At 40.0% G+C, this 22933-nt stretch overlaps 1 protein-coding gene across 1 annotated transcript; it reads left to right on the top strand.

Annotated features, from left to right (window-relative positions):
* LOC8057935 (myosin-6) lies at window positions 1471–22733 on the top strand. Its single transcript, XM_021453087.1, has 39 exons — window positions 1471–1819; window positions 2665–2793; window positions 3087–3230; window positions 3581–3726; window positions 3808–3964; window positions 4165–4223; window positions 4353–4512; window positions 4692–4841; window positions 4927–5063; window positions 5142–5288; window positions 5390–5491; window positions 6532–6589; window positions 6709–6810; window positions 7146–7183; window positions 7252–7378; window positions 8504–8671; window positions 8748–8879; window positions 9520–9629; window positions 9713–9773; window positions 10394–10571; window positions 10666–10871; window positions 11365–11484; window positions 11914–12012; window positions 13442–13651; window positions 15306–15445; window positions 15543–15651; window positions 15817–15855; window positions 15934–16014; window positions 16114–16284; window positions 16403–16552; window positions 16881–17054; window positions 19626–19778; window positions 19852–19922; window positions 20017–20116; window positions 20540–20596; window positions 21516–21572; window positions 21646–21726; window positions 22035–22120; window positions 22207–22733. Exons 1-39 carry the CDS (start codon window positions 1817–1819, stop codon window positions 22319–22321), a joined length of 4527 nt encoding a protein of 1508 aa, XP_021308762.1. The 5' UTR covers window positions 1471–1816; the 3' UTR covers window positions 22322–22733.

Here is a 22933-nt window from a genome sequence, read left to right as displayed (position 1 = left end):
TAGGTTTCGTTGAGTACCTATGCTACAGGAGCCCGGTGCTGGAGATGACGATGGTGACACAGAGGAGAGAGACGCCGATTAGATCAAACTACGGCGAGCGGTAGAGGAGGGACTCGATAGTTGACAGTAACACCAACTCACATAGTTCAATTTCACTTCAACAAGAGCGAGAGGAGGGGAAGGGTGAGAAAGGAGGACACAACGAGAGATAGAGGACAGGGGGAGCACCGGAGTAGGGAGCAGTGGCCTTGGATCAAGATTACCATAGTCAGAGACGACGGACGAACACGACGACGGTGAGTGCGAGAGGACGAAACTACGAGAGCGAGCAAGCGACTGCGAGTGCGAGTGCGAGAGGACGAGAGCGAGGAGCGCAGTGCGAGTGAGGGAGGGGATTAGGTTTAGGGTTCAGGGGGCATCCGACTCGACGACTTTATATGCTGCAGGGGACTGGGGGTGGGCTGCTGCCACCGTGCTTGCCATTTTAGCGGGCCGTGCCCGTGCCGGGCTGCGTGCCTGGGGTGTGGCCTAGGCACGACCTGCAGGCCAATAGGCTCGGGCCTCATGGTCAAGTATATCTAAACCTCACCTGGATCAATTGACATTTTGAGCTTTTAGCTGATCGAGAGTGATTTTCTTCTAAGAAGCTGATGGAGCTAGTAAAGCTAAAAGCGTTTGGTGAATTAAAAGATAGATCTGCCATTTAATTTTAATGAATCTAGAACCGGTGAATTTAAAAAATAGACCGTGTACCTAGGAAAAGAAGAGACAAACGAGTGCCAACTCATAAGTTCTCCACCCAAAAAATTTTCATCAATCCCATCGAATCTTTGGACATATGCATGAAACATTAAATGTAAATAAAAAATAAATTAATTACACAGTTTGGTTGAAAATCGTGAGACGAATCTTTTAAGCCTAGTTAGTCTATGATTAGCCTTAAGTGCTACAGTAACCAACATGTGCTAATGATAGATTAATTATATTTAATAGATTTGTCTTGCAGTTTCAAACGAGTTATGTAATTTATTTTTTATTAGTTTCTAAAAGCCTTTCCCGATATCCTTCCAACACGTCCGATGTGGCACCCAAAATTTTTTTATCTCCAATCTCAACAGTGCCTATAAAGTCAGTCTCAATGTATAGTTTCATGGCACAGTTACCAAGACTATAAACTACTAGGTAACCGAGCCACAGGAGTTTCATGGGGATGAAACTTCTCTCTCATCTGATGAAACTCCTTCATTTAATAACTCTGTCAAGTCAGCAATTTTACTTATGTGACACTTTATTTAATGTGCATGACACTCTTATAAAACATGCATTGAGACGTTGTTGAGACCCCACCTTTCAGCCGCGGCGGCGGCGCTGACACTGACAGCGAACCCGAGCTGCAGCAGCGCGCGAGTTTCTCCCATCTCTCTCCTCGCTTTTGTTTAATCTGGCCACTCGAGTTCCCACTCGTCCCCAACTTCTCCCTCCCCCTCCCCATCCCCCTCCCCGTCGACTCGGTCCTCGCTCTCGCATCCCCGCGGCTCGCTAGGCGTTAGTCGCCTTCCTCCCTGGAAGAAAAACAAACAAACAAACACGAAACGCAGGTCCGAATCCAAATCTAGCGGCACGCTTCACGTCGCGATCCCGTGGACTCCACCCACCCCGGCGGCGGCAGTGCGGATCCCGCCTTGGGCTCGCGCGTCGGCCACTCCGGCGCTAACTCCCCCCTCGCGGCGGCGGGAGGGCGGTAGCGGCGATCGCGCTAGCGGAGCCGCTTCTTCGCCCTCGGCGCCGCCGGCCTTGATCCGGCCCCGTAGACGGAATGGTACGTGCTGCGATTTGCTTTTCGTCGGATTTATCTGTGCTTGTTACTTGTGTTGCTCTGTTTGGGTAGTAGCGTGTCGGGGACTGCCCCACTTGATGAGGGCGCCGAAATGCCGGCTCAGTTCGTGGTGTTTCCACGCCGTTTGGTGTGATCGTTCAGTTGAAGCAGTTGTGTATCGCGCGATCATTGGCATTGAGATAAACACGTCTTATTGAGCCGGGCTTAATTTCGGGAAATGGTGTACCTAGGATATGAATCGGGACAGCCTTTTGTTGTCCCTTCTTTCGTCTGGCCGTGATTGTGCAATGTGGTGAGGTTGGGGTCTCTGCCTCAGCTTCTCATACTGTCTTATTGTAGATTCCATCTTGTTCTTCTCACTGAGACACTCTGATCATCTCATGGAACTTGATCAAGGTTTCTGTGATACTGCTGGGCTAGCATTAATCAAGAATAGCCTTTAGTCTCTGTTTGGTTCATTATTTCTTCAATCAGTGTGCAAAAATGGGCACCAAAATCATGGGACAATGTCTATGGATGCTTTATATATACTTTCTTTTCACACTTTAGTTTTTTTTTTGTGGACAAGAAACTTAAGTTATGTGTCCTGTTATTGCTAGATGTGGATCCTTGTATGCCACTTGTAAGTTCAAACACAATGGAAGGATCTGATATCCAGGAACTTCTCAACTATTATTTTGTCAATAAATGTGTCTCATTGTTATTATGGATTGAAATATTGTAGTTGTTACTGTTCTTTCTTCACTCATCATCCTTCGTACTAGTTAGTTTACTGTAATGACTGGTTAACTGAAATTAGTTGTGTTCTTGTTCATATTCTGTTGCAGGCAACCAAAGTCCGCTTTACAGTGGGTTCTCATGTTTGGGTTGAGAATGCTGAGGTGGCTTGGATTGATGGGCTGGTGGAGGAGGTCCAAGGAGATGAATTAATTATAAACTGCACTTCTGGGAAGAAGGTCAGTTATTAGTTCCATGATAGGTTTCTCTTTTTATTTTCTGCCCAAAAGTGACATTTTGTTTGTTTATCTCGTCCTGATGGTTTGTCACTTTCTATTCATGCTTTACTGAGGCTGTTGCAGCATTTTTTCTCCTAAAGTTCTTTTTTATGCCTGAGGTTAATTATTTTTAAGTCTGAATTTGTTAATTCATGAGTGCCAGACTATACCACTATAGCTTATAATAGTACATTAATTTATTGAAGTATATGGATAATGATAAATAAAAATAAATAAACATATTTTGGTTACAGGTTACTGCCAATGTCTCAAGTGTGTATCCTAAGGATGCAGAAGCGAAGCGCTGTGGCGTTGAGGATATGACGAGGCTAGCTTATCTAAATGAACCAGGAGTTCTACAGAACTTAAAGTCTAGATATGCGATGAATGAAATATATGTAAGTTGAGTTGTTCAACATAACATTTCTTTTATTCTTTTTACTCATGCATACTTCGATCCAGTCCTGTGAGTTCTTGGTTATCTGACTTTTGTTCTTATATGCTCTCTAGGATGATAGTAGAGTTACTCGTTCAAATTACACCTCCTGGGTCCTGTTTGTATAGTGTTTGTGTTTCATTGCTGTTCTTATTTTATTGGTGTTATTAAGGTGTTTATGTTTCTAGTTTCTGTATTAGAGGAGTTTGGAATTGTGCAACACTGCATCTGTTTTTATTTTATAATATGCTCTAGTGTACCGAACAACCTTGTGGTCTGATCTAACCGCTTAAAGATGTTTTTCCTTTCCAGACTTATACTGGCAACATTTTAATAGCAGTTAATCCATTTCAAAGACTTCCCCACCTTTATAACAATCACATGATGGGAATCTATAAAGGCGCAGAATTTGGCGAGCTGAGCCCTCATCCTTTTGCCATTGCAGATCATGCATATAGGTGTGTTTCAACACCCCAAGGAAAACTCGAATGTTTTATGCATTTATCATGTTGCATGTATCTGACGTATCAACCATGCAGGCTTATGATGAATTATGGTAAAAGCCAAGCCATATTAGTGAGTGGTGAAAGTGGAGCTGGTAAGACAGAAAGCACTAAAAGTCTTATGCAGTATCTTGCATTTATGGGTGGTAAAGCTCAATCTGGGGGAAGGTCAGTGCAACAACAAGTACTGGAGGTGAGGGCTCCAATTTCTCTTCTTGCTCCTGGGAATATTAACGACCCAAAATAGTGGATGTATAGATTATGAACTGGCATCTTGGAATGTTTGTAAAGGAGCAAGCTGCTCGTTCTGCAGGATTGCATCAAACTCACATTTTACCAATCTTAATGCCATTGTGTCTGATACTATCTAATCTATCTATTTGATCGATACAGTCCAATCCTGTTCTTGAGGCATTTGGAAATGCAAAAACAGTCAGGAATAATAATTCAAGGTAATGAACTTAAAAAACATGGTTATTATGTGATTTTTTCTGTTTCCAACAGTTGGTATTTGCTCATTTGGCACAATCTTTTTTATTTTTTCCTCATACTTTGTCGCTTTCTTTTATCTTATTACACAGTCGTTTTGGCAAATTTGTTGAGATTCAGTTTGACAAGAATGGGAAGATCTCAGGAGCTGCCATAAGGACTTACCTCCTAGAAAGGTCTCGTGTCTGTCAAATATCTGATCCAGAAAGGAACTATCACTGCTTTTACATGCTATGTGCTGCACCACCTGAGGTAAAAGATTCAACATGGCTACAAACCAAATTCTAAACCACAACTTTGTAAACAATATATGTTGGGCAACTGTGTTGCCAGCCTACTACATTGTAGTACTACTTTTCTTTTGATGATGTAGATTTTGCCATCAACTGTGTCTTCAACTTTTGATCTGTGTTAAAATGTTGCTGTTGCAGGACCGTGAGAGATATAAACTGGGAGATGCCGCATCGTTCCACTATCTTAACCAGTCTAGTTGCATTAAGCTTGATGGGATGGATGATGCTTCAGAATATATCATAACTAGGAGGGCAATGGACATTGTGGGCATCAGTTCTGATGAACAGGTATGTACATGTGTATGGTTGAAATTAATTTATTTAATCTGAAGATAAAATATTTGCTTATAACCTCTGTTGCCATTTCATGCAGGATGCAATATTTAGAGTTGTCGCTGCTATTCTTCATTTGGGCAATGTGGAATTTTCAGAAGGGAGTGAAGCAGATTCTTCTGTACCCAAAGATGACAAGTCCCAGTTCCATCTTAGGACAGCTGCAGAGCTTTTCATGTATTAGTCCTTCCTTGTGCTCCCTGCGTAATATTAGCTTGTCATCTTTTGCATGACATGCATTTGACAACATTTCAGGTGTGATGAGAAGGCTCTTGAGGAATCTTTGTGTAAGCGAGTTATGGTAACACGTGGTGAAAGTATTGTGAAAAATTTAGATGCACGAGCAGCAGCTCTCAGTAGAGATGCATTGGCCAGAATTGTTTACTCTCGTTTATTTGATTGGTAAGTTCTCACATTTTCAAGCAGTTTATTATTGTTGCTTTATAGTATGTTACTTTGGTAACATAAAAAGATAACTCACTTATGTTGCTGTTTTTTTTCAGGCTTGTAAATAAGATAAATACTTCAATAGGACAAGATCTAAGTTCAAAGCTTCTGATTGGTGTACTGGATATATATGGTTTTGAGAGTTTCAAGACAAACAGGTGCTTAACTGGTATGCCTTTGCATTTAGTCTTCTGTTTATCTTTGTCAGTGTATTAATATAGTGTAATGAAGTCACAGCAGCAGTTTTTTTATTGGATAGTGGATATTGGTGACATGACAGGTTCAACATGTTCAAACTATGTTTGCTGCAATACAAAGCCATTCCATCTATTTTGAAGTTAAATCAAATGGCTTGTATTAGGATTATTTGTTTCATCACACATCTCAAGTCTTTGGAATTAGTTCAAAATGGAAATTGTCGATTATGTAACATATAGGTCATACAATGCCAGTTAAAACAATGGCCTTCATGTTCTTAGAACGTAAACATATTTTTTCTGCTTTTTAACTAAAAGTGTAGTAGTATCAGCATATCTTAGGAACTTTTCTCCTAATCTTCTTTTTTTGAGTGGCTCTTCGGTGTTGTAACATTTTTAGGGAACCCAAATATATGAATAAAAAGCAGAGTGCATATTGTGACAATCATTCAATATGCATGTTGATTTCACTTTTTATATTGCAATAGGCTTTATCAGGGGAAAAGATCCTCCATGTTGCTTTAAAAAGATTCATTGCTTAAGTTGCACTTTTGTAAAGCGAAAAAATAGCTTATTTGACCAAAGAAGAAAGAGTATTTCATATATGTGACTACAGGAGTGTGGTAATTGTGAAGATTCAAAAGAATAAAAGGGATATGTATATATGGTCTTGACTCACAACACTTGCCGCACAAAACAAAACCTTAAGGGAAACCAACATCATGTTGTTGTTGACATGAATGGGGACCCTGGGTTCAAAATTTGGCTGCAATATGTGCTCTTCTTTTTAGAGGTTGCAGCATGTAGTTTCTGCAGCTAATGGTTGCACTGGTTATGGTGATGCATAGTAATAGCAAAGTTATATACTCTCCTTATTAAGAGCCTTAAATCTTCCATAACTCTACTTAGCTAATGTTGTGTATGACATGAAACCATCTTGTTATCTTTTGATGATGCGAAACATAACAACTGTTATATGGTGATATTATGATATGCCTCAGTTTCGAGCAGTTTTGCATCAACTTAACTAACGAGAAGCTGCAGCAACACTTTAATCAGGTCAGAGAATGAAAGTCTCAGTTCTTGAGAATGTTCTGCATTCTATGTTTTAGCATCGTCAAATAAAATTTGTTTTGTGTCATTATGTGTAATCATTATTTTATATGTTCCATGAGCAGCATGTGTTTAAGATGGAACAAGAAGAATATACAAAGGAAGAAATTGATTGGAGTTATATCCAGTTCGTAGATAACCAAGAGATTCTTGATCTTATTGAGAAGGTGAACAACATACGGTGTTCTTTGCAATGCTTTCTTTTATCATCCATATATATTTATTTTCTGCATTGGTATGATCGTTTTTGCACCACTGTGAATCCGTGACATTTTCTTTGACCCGCCTTCAGCTAGTTGTTGCCTTTTTTTAATTACTATTGTAGACTCATGTAACCTAGGATTGAATGTAGAATTATTTGATACCAATATTATTGAACAAACTGGATGGGCCTGAGTTCCATTTGCAATTTTTTAACCATCTAGAGATGTTAGTTAAAAATTTCCATTGTAGTTTGGCTATGCTGTGAGATTGCATTTTTGACATCTTTCTTTCAATACAGAAACCAGGGGGTATAATTGCTCTACTGGATGAAACTTGGTAAGTAAACCTGGGTATCTTTTTTGTAGTTCTGAGCTTTTCTAACATCGTCTTGTTTTGTGCTTCAGCATGCTGCGAAATTCAACCCATGAAATATTTGCTGAAAAGCTGTATCAAAAATTTAAGGAGAACCCACACTTCAGTAGGCCAAAGTTTTCACGGTCTGATTTCACTATTCATCACTATGCTGGAAATGTAAGGAGCATATTTCTGTCTGCGCTACTATCGTTTGAAAGAATAATTCTTAGATTCTTCACAAAATGTAAGATGCATTCATTGTGGATTTTGTGACAGTGTCACGTATGATTGCGTACATTATATTAGATTGTATTCTCTGTTCCAAATTATAGGTCACTTTAGCTTTTCCCTTAGTCAAATTTCTCTAAAATTGACCAAGTTTGTAGAAAAATATATTAACACCTACAAGTTAAAATAAACAAACTATCAAGACATTTTTTTACCCTGAACACACAGGAGAGCTGTGTATTATTTGTTAAATAAGAATGATAAAAGGGTAAACAACCTTGGTTACACCAACACCCACACACCCAAAGGATCACAACATTACATAAGCGTCTTTTTGCTATAAGTACACACGACCTGGAACGACCTAGCCCCTAGGAACAAGGGCTGACAAGAAAGAGATCCCTCGCGCTCCAGCCAATGCCCAAAGTTGGGCCAACTCCTCACATTTGTTCCTATGTTTCCAAAGTGTCCAAGCCTATAGGATAATGAGGGAGTTGATGCTTCGTTGCAATTGTCCATCGACCATCTCATCAGCTCTATACCGCTAGTCCTAAAAAAAAAGCATCATTGATCGTCGGCGCTAGAGTTTTGCAGCCCAAAGAAATTTAGGAGGGAGAACCAGAATTGCCTTGCAAACACACAGCTAGTGAGCAAGTGATCAATTGTTTCCTCAGCTTGGCGTTCTTATACATATTTATTTTCCTTTTCTTTTTCAAATAGTGCACAACTGCACATATGGAGATGTTTTTGCAGATACATGTTTTGTAATTTGTAATGTAAATGCACTGAATTTTTGAGGATACTAGTGCATAAACACAACTTACATGTAGATAAAGGATGCAAGTTTAGAATAATTCCCCTTTTTTAACACGTCAATAAGCAACTTTTCAGCTTATGCTTTGTTCCTGTCACTGGCAAGTGGCAACAAAATCACTTACTGCACATGATGCATACATTTAACCTGGAGATGAATTAGTTCTGTGGTGCCATACTGCCATCATATCTTTCTATAATTGAATGGAGTATCCGAGTATGTGGCACACACATTATGAACACCATTTTCTTCTTTTGCAGGTTACGTATCAAACAGATCTGTTCTTGGATAAGAACATTGATTATGCTGTGAATGAGCATCAAGTTTTATTACATGCTTCGAGATGTTCATTTGTTTCCAATCTTTTTCCACCTTCTGAAGAATCAGCTAAATCTACGAAATTTACATCAATAGGTTCAAGCTTTAAGGTAAAACAGAATGTTGCTTGTCCCATCTTTTATAGCTTTGTTATCAGGATACTTAACGTTTCTGATACTATTACAGCAACAATTACAATCTTTGCTGGAAACTCTGAGTGCAACAGAGCCACATTACATCCGCTGCATAAAGCCCAATAATGCTCTCAAGCCAGCAATTTTCGAGAACAGTAATGTTCTCCAGCAACTTCGATGTGGGGTAAGACATTGTCACAAGTAATTTCACTGGAAGTACATGCTTTGAGAGAGATAGAATGGTTGAATAGAAAAATAAGGACAGGCTTATCCTGGTAAATCAAAATTATTTTGAACCATTTGCCCTTCTTCCCTATTTAACCATATATGGAGGCTGCTAAGCGTTTGTTCATTTGAACTGATCTAAGGACAAAAGGCAATCATGTGGACAAAACAGTATACAGCATACAGGTCCGTACTACTGTCCCAAAAAGAGTGCACATTAGATTTGTCAAGGCCAAAGTATTTCAAGTTTGACTAAATTTATAGAAAGTAGTGTCAACAATCGTGGTTCCAAATAGCTATACTATAAAAATACATTCCATGATGAATCTAATGACACTTATTTGATATAATAAATATTAGTATGTTTTTTTGGTAAAAAATTGGTCAAATGATGGTCTTGACTTGGCCTGTAACTAGAAGTGCACTCTTTCTGGGACTGAGGGGGTATATTATAAAATATCGACTTTCTGCGATACACATGATAGCGGTATGCCCAAGGATTTTTATGCTTTTAAATGTTGCTTTTAATGCATTTTTTTATGAACTAGCTGTTGAAGATAGAGATGCTAAACTGATACATTACCTAATCTTGTAAACAGGGAGTATTAGAGGCAATAAGAATAAGCTGTCTAGGATATCCAACAAGGAGGAGATTTGATGAATTTGTTGACCGTTTTGGTGTTTTACTACCTGAAGTTCTTGGTGAAAGGTATTCTTGATACCTTGATCTGGTCTTTTGCATTTTCGTTTCCATTTTGATCTTACAGTTTGTACTTACTGTTACATTGGCAGTTATGATGAAGTTACTGCTACAAACATGCTTCTTGAGAAGGTTAAGCTCACAGGCTATCAGGTCAGCTACAAGTGGCTGAAATTAGTAGTTTTGATGTGTTTAAATAATCAAATTTGCCAATTGTACTATGTTTGGTCTTTCTTTGGTTTCTCTACTGTTTTCCTTATTGTGATTCAACATATTTCCTTTATTCTCGTAATCTTGGCCCTGTTTGGAATGGGATTTTTTTCTTGTTCCTGCATTTTTCCTGCAAAATTAAGCTGATTCATGTGAAATTCCTTAATGATTCCTGTAAAATTCCTGTGTTCCAAACAGGCCCTAAAGGGCCACTCCAGTAAGCAGATCTAGTTGAATGGTATATACTTTCTTGCCTCAGCGGCTCAGCCTTTATGTTGCTCCCAGATAAATCCCATGTGGAGGTTAGTTCTACTTTAGTTTTATGGTTTGATGGCTTAGGAGATTGGGTCAATTTCAACCCAAACAATGGACATGTTTTGATGTCATGGGATAAATATTTGCAATTCCTGACAACCTTCTATATATTTGTCGTTGCATCATGGCAATTGTTAATAAGAGAAACATTAAGTGCAATGCAATATTTCCATCCTCATCCGGACAAATTTCTGCTTCTGTAGTTCTAGCTTTAATATGCTAATTTGAATTGCTCTTGTAATTTACAGATAGGGAAAACTAAACTGTTTTTGCGTGCTGGTCAAATGGCTGAATTAGATGCTCTGAGAACTGAGGTCTTGGGCCGTTCTGCTAGTAAAATCCAGAGAAAAGTACGGTCATACTTGGCTCACAAAAATTTCATTCAACTGCGAATATCTGCTACTCATCTCCAGGCTATTTGCAGAGGTACATCTTAATATTACTGAAACTAAAAATTCGTTTTAGTAATATCTCTTATTTTGAAGTGGAGATAATGATTGCTGAAATGTGATAACTGAAGGACAAATTGCAAGACATTATTATGAAGATCTCCGCAGGGAGGCTGCTTCATTGACCATACAAACCTGCTATCGTATGCACTTGGCAAGGAAGAATTACAGAAATATCTGTTCTGCATCAACTACTATCCAATCTGGTCTACGCGGTATGGCTGCTCGCAAGGAACTCCAGTTCCGTCAGCAAACAAATGCTGCGGTAATCATTCAGGTATATCTCAGGTCTCCTTTTTAGTTTCTTTAAATTAAAAGCATCTAATTTTCAGTCATCCATTCAAAGTCTTATCTTTTTGTGTATAAATAAATGGGATCATGGTACTAGGGCAGTCAAACTATGATTATTTTTGCTTATGTTTTCGTATCCATATGCAATTATTGACTAAAGTCTATCATGTTTACCTAGGGATTGTTATATCTTTTTTCTGCACCTCCATATCCTCAATAAGTTTGTATTTACACTTATTATGATTATAATTTTTAAGTACATGTTTTATTACTTGCTAGATGCTACAAAGAAATTACCAAGTTAAGAATTCCAGATGACTTTCTTTTTAATCTTGAGTAGCTTTATTTCTTCAAGTATCGTTATTCAATTAGACTCCTGTTCAAGCCTGTGCATCTGTGTCCATATTTTACTAATCACTATTTTACTTCATTTATGGTCCAATACATCAACCTCGCTTTTACTGATTTGTCGTCCACAGAGTTTCTGGCGTAGTTATGTAGCACACTCTCGATTCATGAGCTTGAAGAAGGCAGCCATTGCTACTCAATGTGCTTGGAGAGGAAGAGTGGCCAGAAAAGAGCTTCGGAAACTTAAAATGGTAAGAAGCTATGTTGTAAATGGCCTGACTATATTTTACTTTATTAGTTATTGGCATGCTTCTGCAGTATTTATTTTTATTCCAATGTCTATGCATAAGAGATTTCTGATGAATTATCAAAAAAGGCGTACACATCATTACGTTATCAATTGACAACTGGGTACCTATACACATGAAAATGAGGCAATGTCTTCATGGGCCAAACTCGATTTATAGGCCAACTCCTTATGGAGTTATGGTCAGTAAAAGCTTATGGTCCTTATGGGCCAACTCATCTGCAATTGCACCTAATGGCCATAAGTCTAGCCATTTCACTTCTGGTACTCTGGATCCTGGATCAACAATGGGAACTGAGTCAGAGTTATGTAACCTAATCATTATTTAAGCTACATTATCTACTAACTTCACCTTTCTTTTTTGTATTTTCAGGCTGCTAAAGAAACTGGTGCTCTCCAAGCTGCCAAGAATAAATTAGAGAAGCAAGTTGAGGAGCTCACCTGGCGGCTGCAACTAGAGAAACGCATGAGGGTAAAGTTTTGGTTTACTTTATTTGACAGATGCTCTAGCTTTCTGTATTTGCATGGAAGGGACATTAAAAAAATTTGACCAACCAAGGAAACTCCACCCCTGCTGACCACATAACATATGTATTATGACCTATAGACTCAACTTTTCTGAATGGGTCCAAAAATATGCGGTCACTAGAGCACATGAATGCACTTAAGTGTGTTTTTGCAAACTGTGGTTATCTTAATTTTTTATTATTATTTATCATTCTATTTAGCTTCTAAAGCTAACTAGTTTTTTTTCCAGTTCCAGCCAGTTTGAAGTTGATTGTTATCTAGGGATGCAAGTGGATTGGATTGGATTAGCTTGATCCAATTGTCTCATCCTAGCCGATTTTGTTTACTGAATATATAAACATTGTATCGTATGAGTTAGGAAGTGCACGGTATTTAATGGAGATGATCGATCATCTTACATGTTTATTGTAACTGTTCACTGCAAATTAGCTATCTATTGTCTGAATTTCATTATTACTACTACAATATAGTAGTAACTCCCAGTTTTGTGGTAAACTTTATCCATTTAAGTAAGGTTAATTTAAAACAGATATGTAACTTTGTAACATGGACTGTAACTGTTGGCACAACCTAGGTCAATAAGGGCCTGTTTGGTTCACCACTGAGGAGAGCCTGGCTGGTATCTACCAGCCAGACTGTACAGGGACAGACCAAAGACATGCAACCACTTGCTGTTTGGTTCACTGAATCTAGAAGACCAGGCTGAGCAGTGGACTTGTTTGGTTGGCTGCATCAATATATGTTATATTGCGTTGAAATAAGAAAAACAAGTATTAAGATATTATTTATTTTGCCTGAATCGATTGTATAGTACTCCTTCCGTTCCAAATTGTAAGTTATTCTGCCTTTTCTAGATACATAGCTTTTGCCATGCACCTATACATTATGTTTAGATGCATAGTAAAAGCCATGTACCTAGAAATGACAAAACAGCTTACAATTTGGAATGGATGGAGTACTTATTTTCAACATAGTAAGCTTTAGTTTACTTTGAAATACATTAATATGCCTTAATTATGCTAACTCATCATTAACCTGCTAATACATTGCATCTCGCGAGCCTGGCTCTGGAGAAATGGATCCCATTCTCGTTCCTAGAGAGCCAGGCTCGCTGGTCCCTTCTGCACCCCGTGGAGAGGCCCAAACCATCACCTAGGCAACCAAACACAGTGCACCTGTGTCCATGGAGCCTGGCTGGCGTAGATACAGGAAGCCAAACACTATCTTCTTAATATAATGATGCACAGCTCTCCTGCATTTTCGAGAAAAAAATCCGGAAACCAAAGTACCAAACACGCCCTAAAAACATTCATATTAGCTCTAGTCATCTAATGCCTCTGTAAGTACCTTATGTATGTTTTCCCTGCCTGCAGACTGACATGGAAGAGGCCAAGACACAAGAAAATCGGAAGTTGCAACAACAATTGCAGGAACTGCAATTACAGTCCAAGGAGACCAAAGATCTGTTGAAAAGGGAACGGGAAATTGCAAAAGAAGTGCTGGAGAAAGCTTCGTTAGTACCAGAGGTTCAAGTTGATACAACTCTTATTGATAAACTCACTGCCGAGAATGAGAATCTTAAGGTATGTATGGTGAATGAGTTTGCTTGCATATTGCATAATGCTACATCATAAAATTGTGCTAAGGAGTTAAAGGCAAACTTATTTGATGAGAATTGAAGTACACTTTGTAGACTGCAATATTTAGTATTCTACTATGAGAAATGCTAATGAGCTATGCCCCAAAGCATAGTAATCCTCCATCTGGTTGATGGTGCTGCTGCCTTGAGCAGACCAGGAACTTTAGTCTCAAATGGGAATAGTTTAGTTTTAAAGGTGCTTATCGAGGCTTGAACTAAATGAAACCATATTGTTTGAACATAACCATGTTGCTACAAGTGATGGTATTGTGCTTAAATATTTTTCTCTTGAACACGTAAGAGAGTTGCACATCATTTCATTAAGAGAGAAAAAGAAGAAAAAGTAGAGGGAGAAGAATCCCTTCCCTAAGCGAAACACTAGACCAGAGCAACTAGCCTTCCACAACTAACAAGACCTGTGACTATGGGACACAAGGCCAAAAAAACTAGTCTAGCACAGGCAAAGCAACAAAGAGTACCAACAAAAACATAGGGAAAAATTTAACCCACAGCAAGTGACCCAGCCAATAGCTCCTGGAGTCCTTTTGCACCAGCAGAGCACTATATGATGCATTCATTTGTGATTGTCTGCAATAAAATTGTGATGCTTGGACTTGCACCATTAAAGACACACTCATTCCTGTGCTTCCAAATTTCCCAGGCGACCAGGGAAATGAGTGTATTAAACCCTGTTTTCATCTCCTTAGCCCTTAGGTATCTTGATTGCCTGGTGCCGCCAACTTAAAATTTGCTAGTAGAAACCAGGCTGATGGAGCTCAACCCCAATCTCTGAAAAGTGAAAAATAATAAACCCGACCTGTCTAGCAAAGACGCAAGAGATCTACAAAATACAAATGCTGGATGAATCTCTCCTGCCTGATCGCAAAGAGGACAGGCTGCTGGATGAGGGAGTCCTCTCTTTGCTAGACGATCACCAGTCCAGCATCTGTTGTTGATTGCAAGCCAGATGAAGAAGTTGCAGTTTTGAGGAGCCCAGCTCTTCCAAGTTCTTTTCCATGGAGCAAAGCGAATGGAGCCACAAAAGTAAGCATTATAGGCTGATTTGCTAGAATAAATACCAGACCTGGTGAGCTTCCATCAGTGCTGATCTTCAATCTCCTCTTGCAGCAACATACTATTAACCAAATTCCATAGCAGGAGATACTCAGGACTGGGACAGAGAGTGTACCTTTAACGTCTGAGACCCAACAGAATTACGGAAGTTCTCCAAAGCCTGTGCTTAAATATTGTTCATGCGAATTATCCTAGTAACTTTAGCTGTCTGTAACTCAAAACATAAGCATGGTCTGTTTTTCAACCATCTTATCGCCTTGGAGAAACTTCCCGATCTTACCTGGTGAATTCTAGCAAATGGTCATGGTGAAATGCTCATCTTTTCCTTGTAGCCCTTGCTTTCAGGAAAGCTAACAAATGCTGATTGGAAGTGCCTCTTGATCTATCTTAGTTTTTTCACCGAAGCTTGTGATATCGTCTGGCTCTATAAATTCATTTATTTTCCTTTCATTTACCTCTTCCCTATCTTTCCTTTATATTACTACAAAAGATGGTGACATGGCCATGTTGTGTTAAACTTTTAGGCTTTAGTGGGCTCTCTTGAGACCAAAATTGATGAAACAGAACAGAAGTTTGAAGAAATGAAGAAAGCAAGAGAAGAGTGGCTGAAGAAAGCTACAGATGCTGAGTCAAAGATAAATGAATTGACAAACACAATGCAAAGGTTGGTGTTGTCTACATATGTAATATTTTTTTATCTGATGCATCATGTACATGTTTTACGGATTGAATTGAAAATTGTCTGTTCTGCATGGTGGCAGTTTTCAAGAAAAGGTAACTACTATGGAAGCAGAAAATCAACTACTTCGGCAGCAGGCGCTGTTGCGTACTCCTGTTAGAACAATACCTGAAAACGCATCTCCGAAATCTGTATGTGGTGTCTCCATTCCTTGAGTCATACAAACATTTTAGTACAATTGTTCACCTGTTGGTGTTTTCTCTTTTGTATTTCTACTTCTGCATATTTTACTTGTTAATATTTTAAACTACACATTTTCATTGTTGAAATGTGTCAATGTCTTTCTGCCTTTGCAGAATTTGACTAATGGCAGTCCACGCATTGATGAACAAAAGGTCAGAAGCATATAATATATTCAATTGCCAACTACCAGTTCTGTTATGTTTGAATCTAAAATTTATCACTCTCTCCAGACACCTCATGGAACTCCTCCTGCTCCCAAAGATTATGGGAGCTTTGGACAGCCAAGAGCATCCTTTTTTGAGAGGCAGCATGTATGTTAAAACTTTCATATCTGTATGTTTTAAACCATTTAGTGTGTTTATAGGACAATATATCATGTGAAGCTCCCTTGAACCATATACTTTTTGCAGGAGAGTATTGATGCACTTATAAACTGTGTTAGTGATAATATTGGCTTTAGTGAAGGAAAGCCAGTTGCTGCAATAACCATATATAAGTGTCTTGTTCATTGGAAGATATTTGAAACAGAGAAAACAAGTGTTTTTGATCGGCTTATTCAAATTTTTGGTTCCGCCATGCAGGTATCCTGTGTTTTGTGTTCTATATGTTTTTTTACAAGGATCCATGTTCCACAGACATTTTTCCAATTTATATCTCAGTAAATTTATTCTTCAACGATTGATGTTGTTTGTATTTCAGAAACACGACAGCAATGAGGATCTTGCATACTGGCTATCAAATTCATCAACTTTATTGATCATGCTTCAAAAGAGCCTAAAAGCTGCTGGCTCAACAGGAACTAGTCCACAGAAAAGGCCACAGACTCAATCATCATTCCTTGGGAGGATGGTATGTTTCATCAATTACTATTGGAGTTGTCTCACATGCTCTCCTCTTTTCTCAAACACATGCATGTCCTCTTGACAAGAATCAATATTGTAATATTGAGTCATTTCTGCATGAAAATAAAAATATTTTCATTGAACATGAAGTGGGGTACAAGGTACAATAATTTGGAACACTTCGCTCTGGTGCCTATTTTGTTGTTTATGATCCAAATTCTTCACAGTGCCATCTGGACAGGATGTGTTCTGAATCTGAACATGCCATAGTTTTGTTATTCTCACCATATAAGGTTGCCACTTGATGGCCTCATCTGCTGATGTCATTTTTACAGGTATTCCGCTCTTCAAACATCACGGTTGATATGGACCTTGTACGCCAAATCGAGGCGAAGTATCCTGCTTTTCTTTTTAAGCAGCAACTTACAGCATTTGTGGAAGGCTTATATGGTATGATACGAGACAATGTGAAGAAAGATCTTTCTTCATTGTTGGCATATGCTATTCAGGTATCTTACTTACCATGTGATCTTCATTGGTAACCTTGTGTCAATCGGTTGTGTTAGCAACCTTGGGGGTTTGAGAAGTTCAACAGTCCATTAATGGAGATAGCCTTTTTTTTTGGCGAAGCTATATATAGAGAGAGCCTCATGGGCCATATGGGCCTGTAGTAGATAGGCCTTTATACACTTAGCCAACCCCCCCTCTCCCCCACTTCAAACTCAAGATGGAAGTGGAAGATCTGAAGCATTGAGTTTGATCAAGTAAATCCGATGCTGCTCAGTCTGTGCTTAAGTGAAAAAGTTGGCCGACTGCAACTCTGAGGGCAGTAGGGCACATACTGAAGAGCAACGGTTTTCTGGCCTTCGTACACTTGGCAGATTGCACACTTCCTCTAGGCTAATATAAGATTGTTCTTTTAGGATGTACATCTTTGTTGTGGGAAGTCCTCAATTCTCTGATCATCCATGTTGCTAAGGAGATTTATAAGCATTGTAACGGTTGCATCTTTATCTCACTTGACGTAAATAGAGTTGTAAGGGTTAGTATAGGAAGGTGCTTTGTGGTTTGCTGCTGGAGCAATGCACGGCTATTTGAGCTACTCTTGGCCACTATCTAGGTCCTGAGTTTGTTTAGGTTGGGATGTTGAGTTGTCGTAGTTGTTAGAGTAAATAGGAATAGTACCACATTGTGTATCCTTATAAGGTGTTAGTCCTATGTACCCTATATAATCAGCCCATGAGGTCCAATGCAATATATCCAATATTCCACCAATTATATTCTCCTTCATGGTATCATTCGCCTAGGTTTAGATCCTAACCCTAGCTGCCACCGCTTCCGCACTGCGCTCCCCTGGGGAGAGGTCGATCTCCACCAGGGGCAGCGCCCCTGTTTAGGCTCCCGATCCTATTGATCTGGCTGCCGTCGTCGTCGTCGCACAGCAGATTGGGATCTCCCCTATGTCATCGCTAGGCTGCCGCTGCCGTCTTGTCCCCGGGCTTACCTCCGGCTGTTGCCATCAACACCTGATCTTCATCGCATGGAGGCAGATGGATCTCGCACCGTCCCGTGCCGCCGTGGTGGCGGCCAGGGCCGGCCACACGTCTCGACCTTGCGCTGCCATGGAGGTAGCCAGATCTAGCATGTCGCTGTTGTCGGGTGGATGTGTCCATCTCCACCTCGTCGATCCGCGTCGGTGCCTTCGACCTCGCGTGTTCGTGACCCGCCATGCGCCTTGCACCGCCCGATCGGGACGCGCCGCCGCAGTCGTGTCATCTTGCTGGGTACACCCGATCTCCTGCTGTTGTATCTTTTTGGTTTGCCCGATGAGTGATCGGGATTGAGTCGCCCACCGCCCATCGACCTCGCGCGTTCTACTCCGGCATCGGCATCGACTTCATCGACATTGTCTCCGAGTACTATGTGCATCTTCTCTGAGCAACAGGGCTGCTGTTGTGTCGCCTCATCGGGCCACAGCACCGCTGTCCGTGTGTACGCTTCGCCGTTGCATCTCCATCGCTGTCATCTGTGCATCGACGACTGTGCTGCGCAATCCCTGCACAAGGTCTTCATCCTACTGATTGGGTCTTCGTCATCGAGCTGCCACTACCCGTATCGTCGCTGAGACCTGCTCGCCGACGCGTATTCTCTCGCATTGCTTCTTCTTCGTCCAGCTCAACCACACGGTTGGGGCCCTCTCCCTTGTACGCTTGGTATTGGCGACACCGACGTGTGCTTTCGTCCCCGATGCGTTGCTGGATCTGGCAAATCTAGCTACGCCTCGGCCCTCAGGCGGCTTGACTGCATCGACTTCGGCATCGACCCTCCCGTTCCCACCCCGTCTGCCTCGATTGCGCCGTTGCCTTTCTTCTACGTCTATGACGGCTCTGACTGCGTCGACTTCGGCATCGCCTCCTCACATGATGACTACCTCAACGCGTCTCCGTCATTACCATGGCGCCCCTTATGCGCCTGCAGCTCCATCGACACACAATCTGATCACAACTACGTCAACCTCGGCCATCTTCAGCACGGCTTCTTCGACCATGGCTACTGTGCCCTCACGCTCGGCTACCTCGACATCGGCATAAAGGGCTATCGCCTTGCATAAGGACTCATCGGCTTCTTCTCCAACCACAGCATACGCGGCGCATCAACTGTTATGACTGAGGGGGGATGTTACTCATATTTTGTTCCTGTATGAGTGAGGATCCTGTTGTGGACCACCCCACCTCTCTAGTACAATGAAACACAGCTCTCCTGTGTTTTTTTTAAAGACTTTCAGTGCCTTCACATGCAAAAGTACTTGCTGTGCTTTTAGTTTTTTTTCCTCGCATACATAGGAGAGCTGTCAAAAAATACAACACAACCCCACACCTACATTACGTGCACTCCTTAAACTATTAACGACATCTACCAAGCTACCGAGTCAAAATTGGCAGTTACATCAAGCTGCACCAAACCTCAGGCTCCCACTAAACGCCATAGCTGCTCTTCCTCCAATACCTTCAAAGGATGAGTTGATGCTATGTTTTTAGTGTCTTCATTAGTTAAACTTTTGGATCACGTCATGACTGCAGGTCCCAAGAACTGTGAAAGCTAGTATGGTGAGAGGCCGTTCTTTTGGGTCATCAAGTTTGCCGAGGGGACGTTCATTTTCGACTCAAGGTAGTTATTGGCAGGCGATAGTCGACAATTTGAGTGAACTCCTGAAAATTTTGCAAGACAACTGTGTAAGTTTAAACTTATTCAACATATCTTCCCTATAACGCTGGATATTGTTCTAAACATCTGCTGAACTTGTAGGTCCCATCTATTTTTATCCGGAAAATATTTACCCAGGTTTTCTCATTTATCAATGCACAACTTTTCAATAGGTAAGTAAGTTATATGCTGACTTCAGCCATCTAGTGCTTTGCCATTTTTCTCCAATGCATAGATTGCTTACTACGCCACAACACTGTTCTGCAGCCTTCTTGTACGTCATGAATGCTGCTCTTTCAGTAATGGAGAATATGTGAAACAAGGATTGGCACAACTGGAGGTGTGGTGTGGAGAAGTCAAGCCAGAGGTAATCATACATGTGGAGTTGCTGCATATATCTGAACCTGAGATTTTCTGTACCAATTTCCTCTTATGCACGTTGTTGAAATCTTTTTCCCCTAGTTGCACAAGCCATAATGTTAAAAGTTAAAATGATTTTTGAATTCCTATGTACCCTAGATACATATTTCTTTGCAGAATTTAAAGCAATAGAGGGGGTTCTCTTGTGAGGTAGAGCAAAATTGTCCATTACACTAGCATCTCTTGGGTGCGATACATGCTCATCTTGTAAAACCCCTCTATTTCCCCTCTCTAATCTTGCGTTCTTGCTATCATTTTACAGGACTTTTATATCACTGTATTTCTTGTGCCTCAATATGGAAATGCAAATATAAACATTAAGTATGCATTTTGTTTATTTTGCTCCCACCTAACTGTTATTTGCTAACAGTATGCAGGATCTGCGTTGGATGAACTCAAGCATATCAGGCAAGCTGTCGATTTTTTGGTATGTGACTTTTATTTTAGTTCCAGTCTTTACTATCTTGGACAGCTCACCCAAACAGTTTGTTCAGACCTATGCTTATAGATTGTCCAAGTTGTATAAAACATGGTTAGGTAGTGTGAACTGAGAAATTGTTAAACAAGTAGCAAGATATAGTAGACTTAGTTATGGTTGGTGTTTCCAGATAGTTGAAGGTGTCACATTTTTACATCATACCTGAATAGAGGGAAGTGAGTATAATAGCTTTCTAGATTGGATCTTTTTCTTAATTGGAAAAAAAAAGGAAAGACGCCAATGTTTTTTTTTTTTGGTGAGGCAATGTTCTGTTGTGATGTTTTTTCTGGTCATGTCTGCAGGCACTGTATGTGTGTACCTGTTAGCATCAGAGCATCACACCTGGCATGGCGACCATGATACATTAGTTAGATGTTGTTAGGGATAGATTGTTAGTTTGATTTAGTTAGGTGGAAAATATTTATTTAGCTTGAGGGATGGTCCTTACATGCAATCTCCTGATCTGGTTCAATCCCGTCACCCACTGCATCCTGATCAAATATTTTTTTACCTTTTCCTGTTTTTTTTGGTGTGTGTTTGGGGGGGGGGGGGGGGGGCTAATGTTAGGTACATACCAAACTCATACTACTTCCTATCGGGCATAGACCACTTTTGGGATGTTGCCCTTGACAGTAACCTTAAGTCAGCCCCTAACATACAATGACCTGCACTTCTCCAGCATGTTCAAGAAAAAGAAGACTGGTCCTTACTTAATATTTTCCGCTTGGTAAATTTGACACAGGCATTTATTGCAGCTGATGGTTATATTTTGTGTCTTTCTAAAGAATATGCGATTTGAATTCTCATTATGACAATACTGATATATGAATTCTCAATACAACAATACTGATATATTTATGTTGTCTAGGTCATATTCAAAAAGTTCAGGATTTCATATGATGAGATTGTCAATGATCTCTGCCCAGTAAGTGCTCTCTATCACACACACAACCCACGTTCTTATTCACTCACACTAAATCTGTTCTGGTATTTTGCAGGTACTAAGTGTGCAGCAGCTTTACAAAATATGCACTCAGTACTGGGATGACAAATATAATACAGAGAGCGTGTCAGAAGAGGTAACAAGGGAAAATCATTTTCTTATGCTAAAAGTTGATAGTTATAGTCAGTTGCATTCCGCCCTGGATGCAAATGGCACAATTTCTGCAAGCAGTTTTATTGGAAATTTATTTGGATTCTAAATTCATGTAATATGGAATAGTACAGTTTTGAATATAAGTAATACCACTTGTGTTCAGTCAAGTGTTATTTCTTCCAAATTTCACCGTTGTTCTTGTGCCCTTGTTTTCTTTGAATTCGACATTTTTCTTATTCATAGGATATAGAGCAGCCAAGTGGGTGCTGATTGATTTCCTACTTACTGTAGGTCCTTGAGGAGATGCGAACATTGATGACCAAGGAATCAAGCCAGGATACTCTGGAGAATACCTTTCTACTGGATGATGAAATTAGGTGCGTAAAGGATTTATGGTGCCGTTATTATGTTGCTTGCATGATTCCAGGGATGTGCTTAATCCTTGACATTTTACTTTCTGTAGCATGCCCATATCACTTGAGGAGATAGCAGATTCTATGGATGCCAAAGAATTTCAGAATGTTGCCCCACCACAAGAGCTTACTGCAATTCCTGCCTTTCAATTCTTGAAGAGCTGAGCCCTGGAAGGGCGGGTTAGGCCTACGTTGTTGCACGTGCATACACACGCAGATACATCTAGAATCTTCCATCAGATGTAAAATTTAACCTAGGGTTTCCATTCTTCTTGTGCCATGTAATTATTTTTTTGTCCTTATAGTTTGGTTTGTTGTCTCAAGTTTCAGTTGGCTCGGTTGGCAATAGGTAAGTTGTTAGTTGAGGTTGGGATAGGTTTTTTGTTCTGCCTCCTGAGATGCGTGTGTGCAGTGCACTTGCCACTTAGACTGAAATCCTCATTTTCGTTGTATAATGGTAGCAGCTAGGGATCCGTTGAAAATCATTCTTTTATCCAAATTTGATTGGATTTGGTTCTGCAGAGAAATGTGAATAACTTGTATAGTTAAATTATTATAAGGAATATGTGTTCTGGAATTGTCTGTTTTTTTTTTCATTTGATTGCTGTTTTACTTTGACCTTTTACGTCTCATTTCCCTTGTGTTTGACCCCCTTGCAAAAAGTAGACTCCAGCTAATATGCTATCTAATTTTGTAAAATAGAAAGTTGGTTTTCTCTTGATTTTCAGTGGCTATATAGCTTATTACAGACGCTAACTATAAGACTTTGTAAAATAA

The sequence above is a fragment of the Sorghum bicolor genome, chromosome 2 (assembly GCF_000003195.3).
Source record: "Sorghum bicolor cultivar BTx623 chromosome 2, Sorghum_bicolor_NCBIv3, whole genome shotgun sequence".
Lineage (NCBI taxonomy): Eukaryota > Viridiplantae > Streptophyta > Magnoliopsida > Poales > Poaceae > Sorghum > Sorghum bicolor.
The sequence above is the reverse complement of the archived record's forward strand: the minus strand, read 5'-3'. Positions and strand labels throughout refer to the sequence as shown.

Excerpts from the sequence above, each read along its gene's own strand:
- LOC8057935 (XM_021453087.1), top strand. Across the intron at positions 4,513-4,691 it reads TATGTGCTGCACCACCTGAG|GACCGTGAGAGATATAAACT; the intron begins GTAAAAGATTCA and ends TTGCTGTTGCAG. Across the intron at positions 15,446-15,542 it reads TTGACAAACACAATGCAAAG|TTTTCAAGAAAAGGTAACTA; the intron begins GTTGGTGTTGTC and ends GCATGGTGGCAG.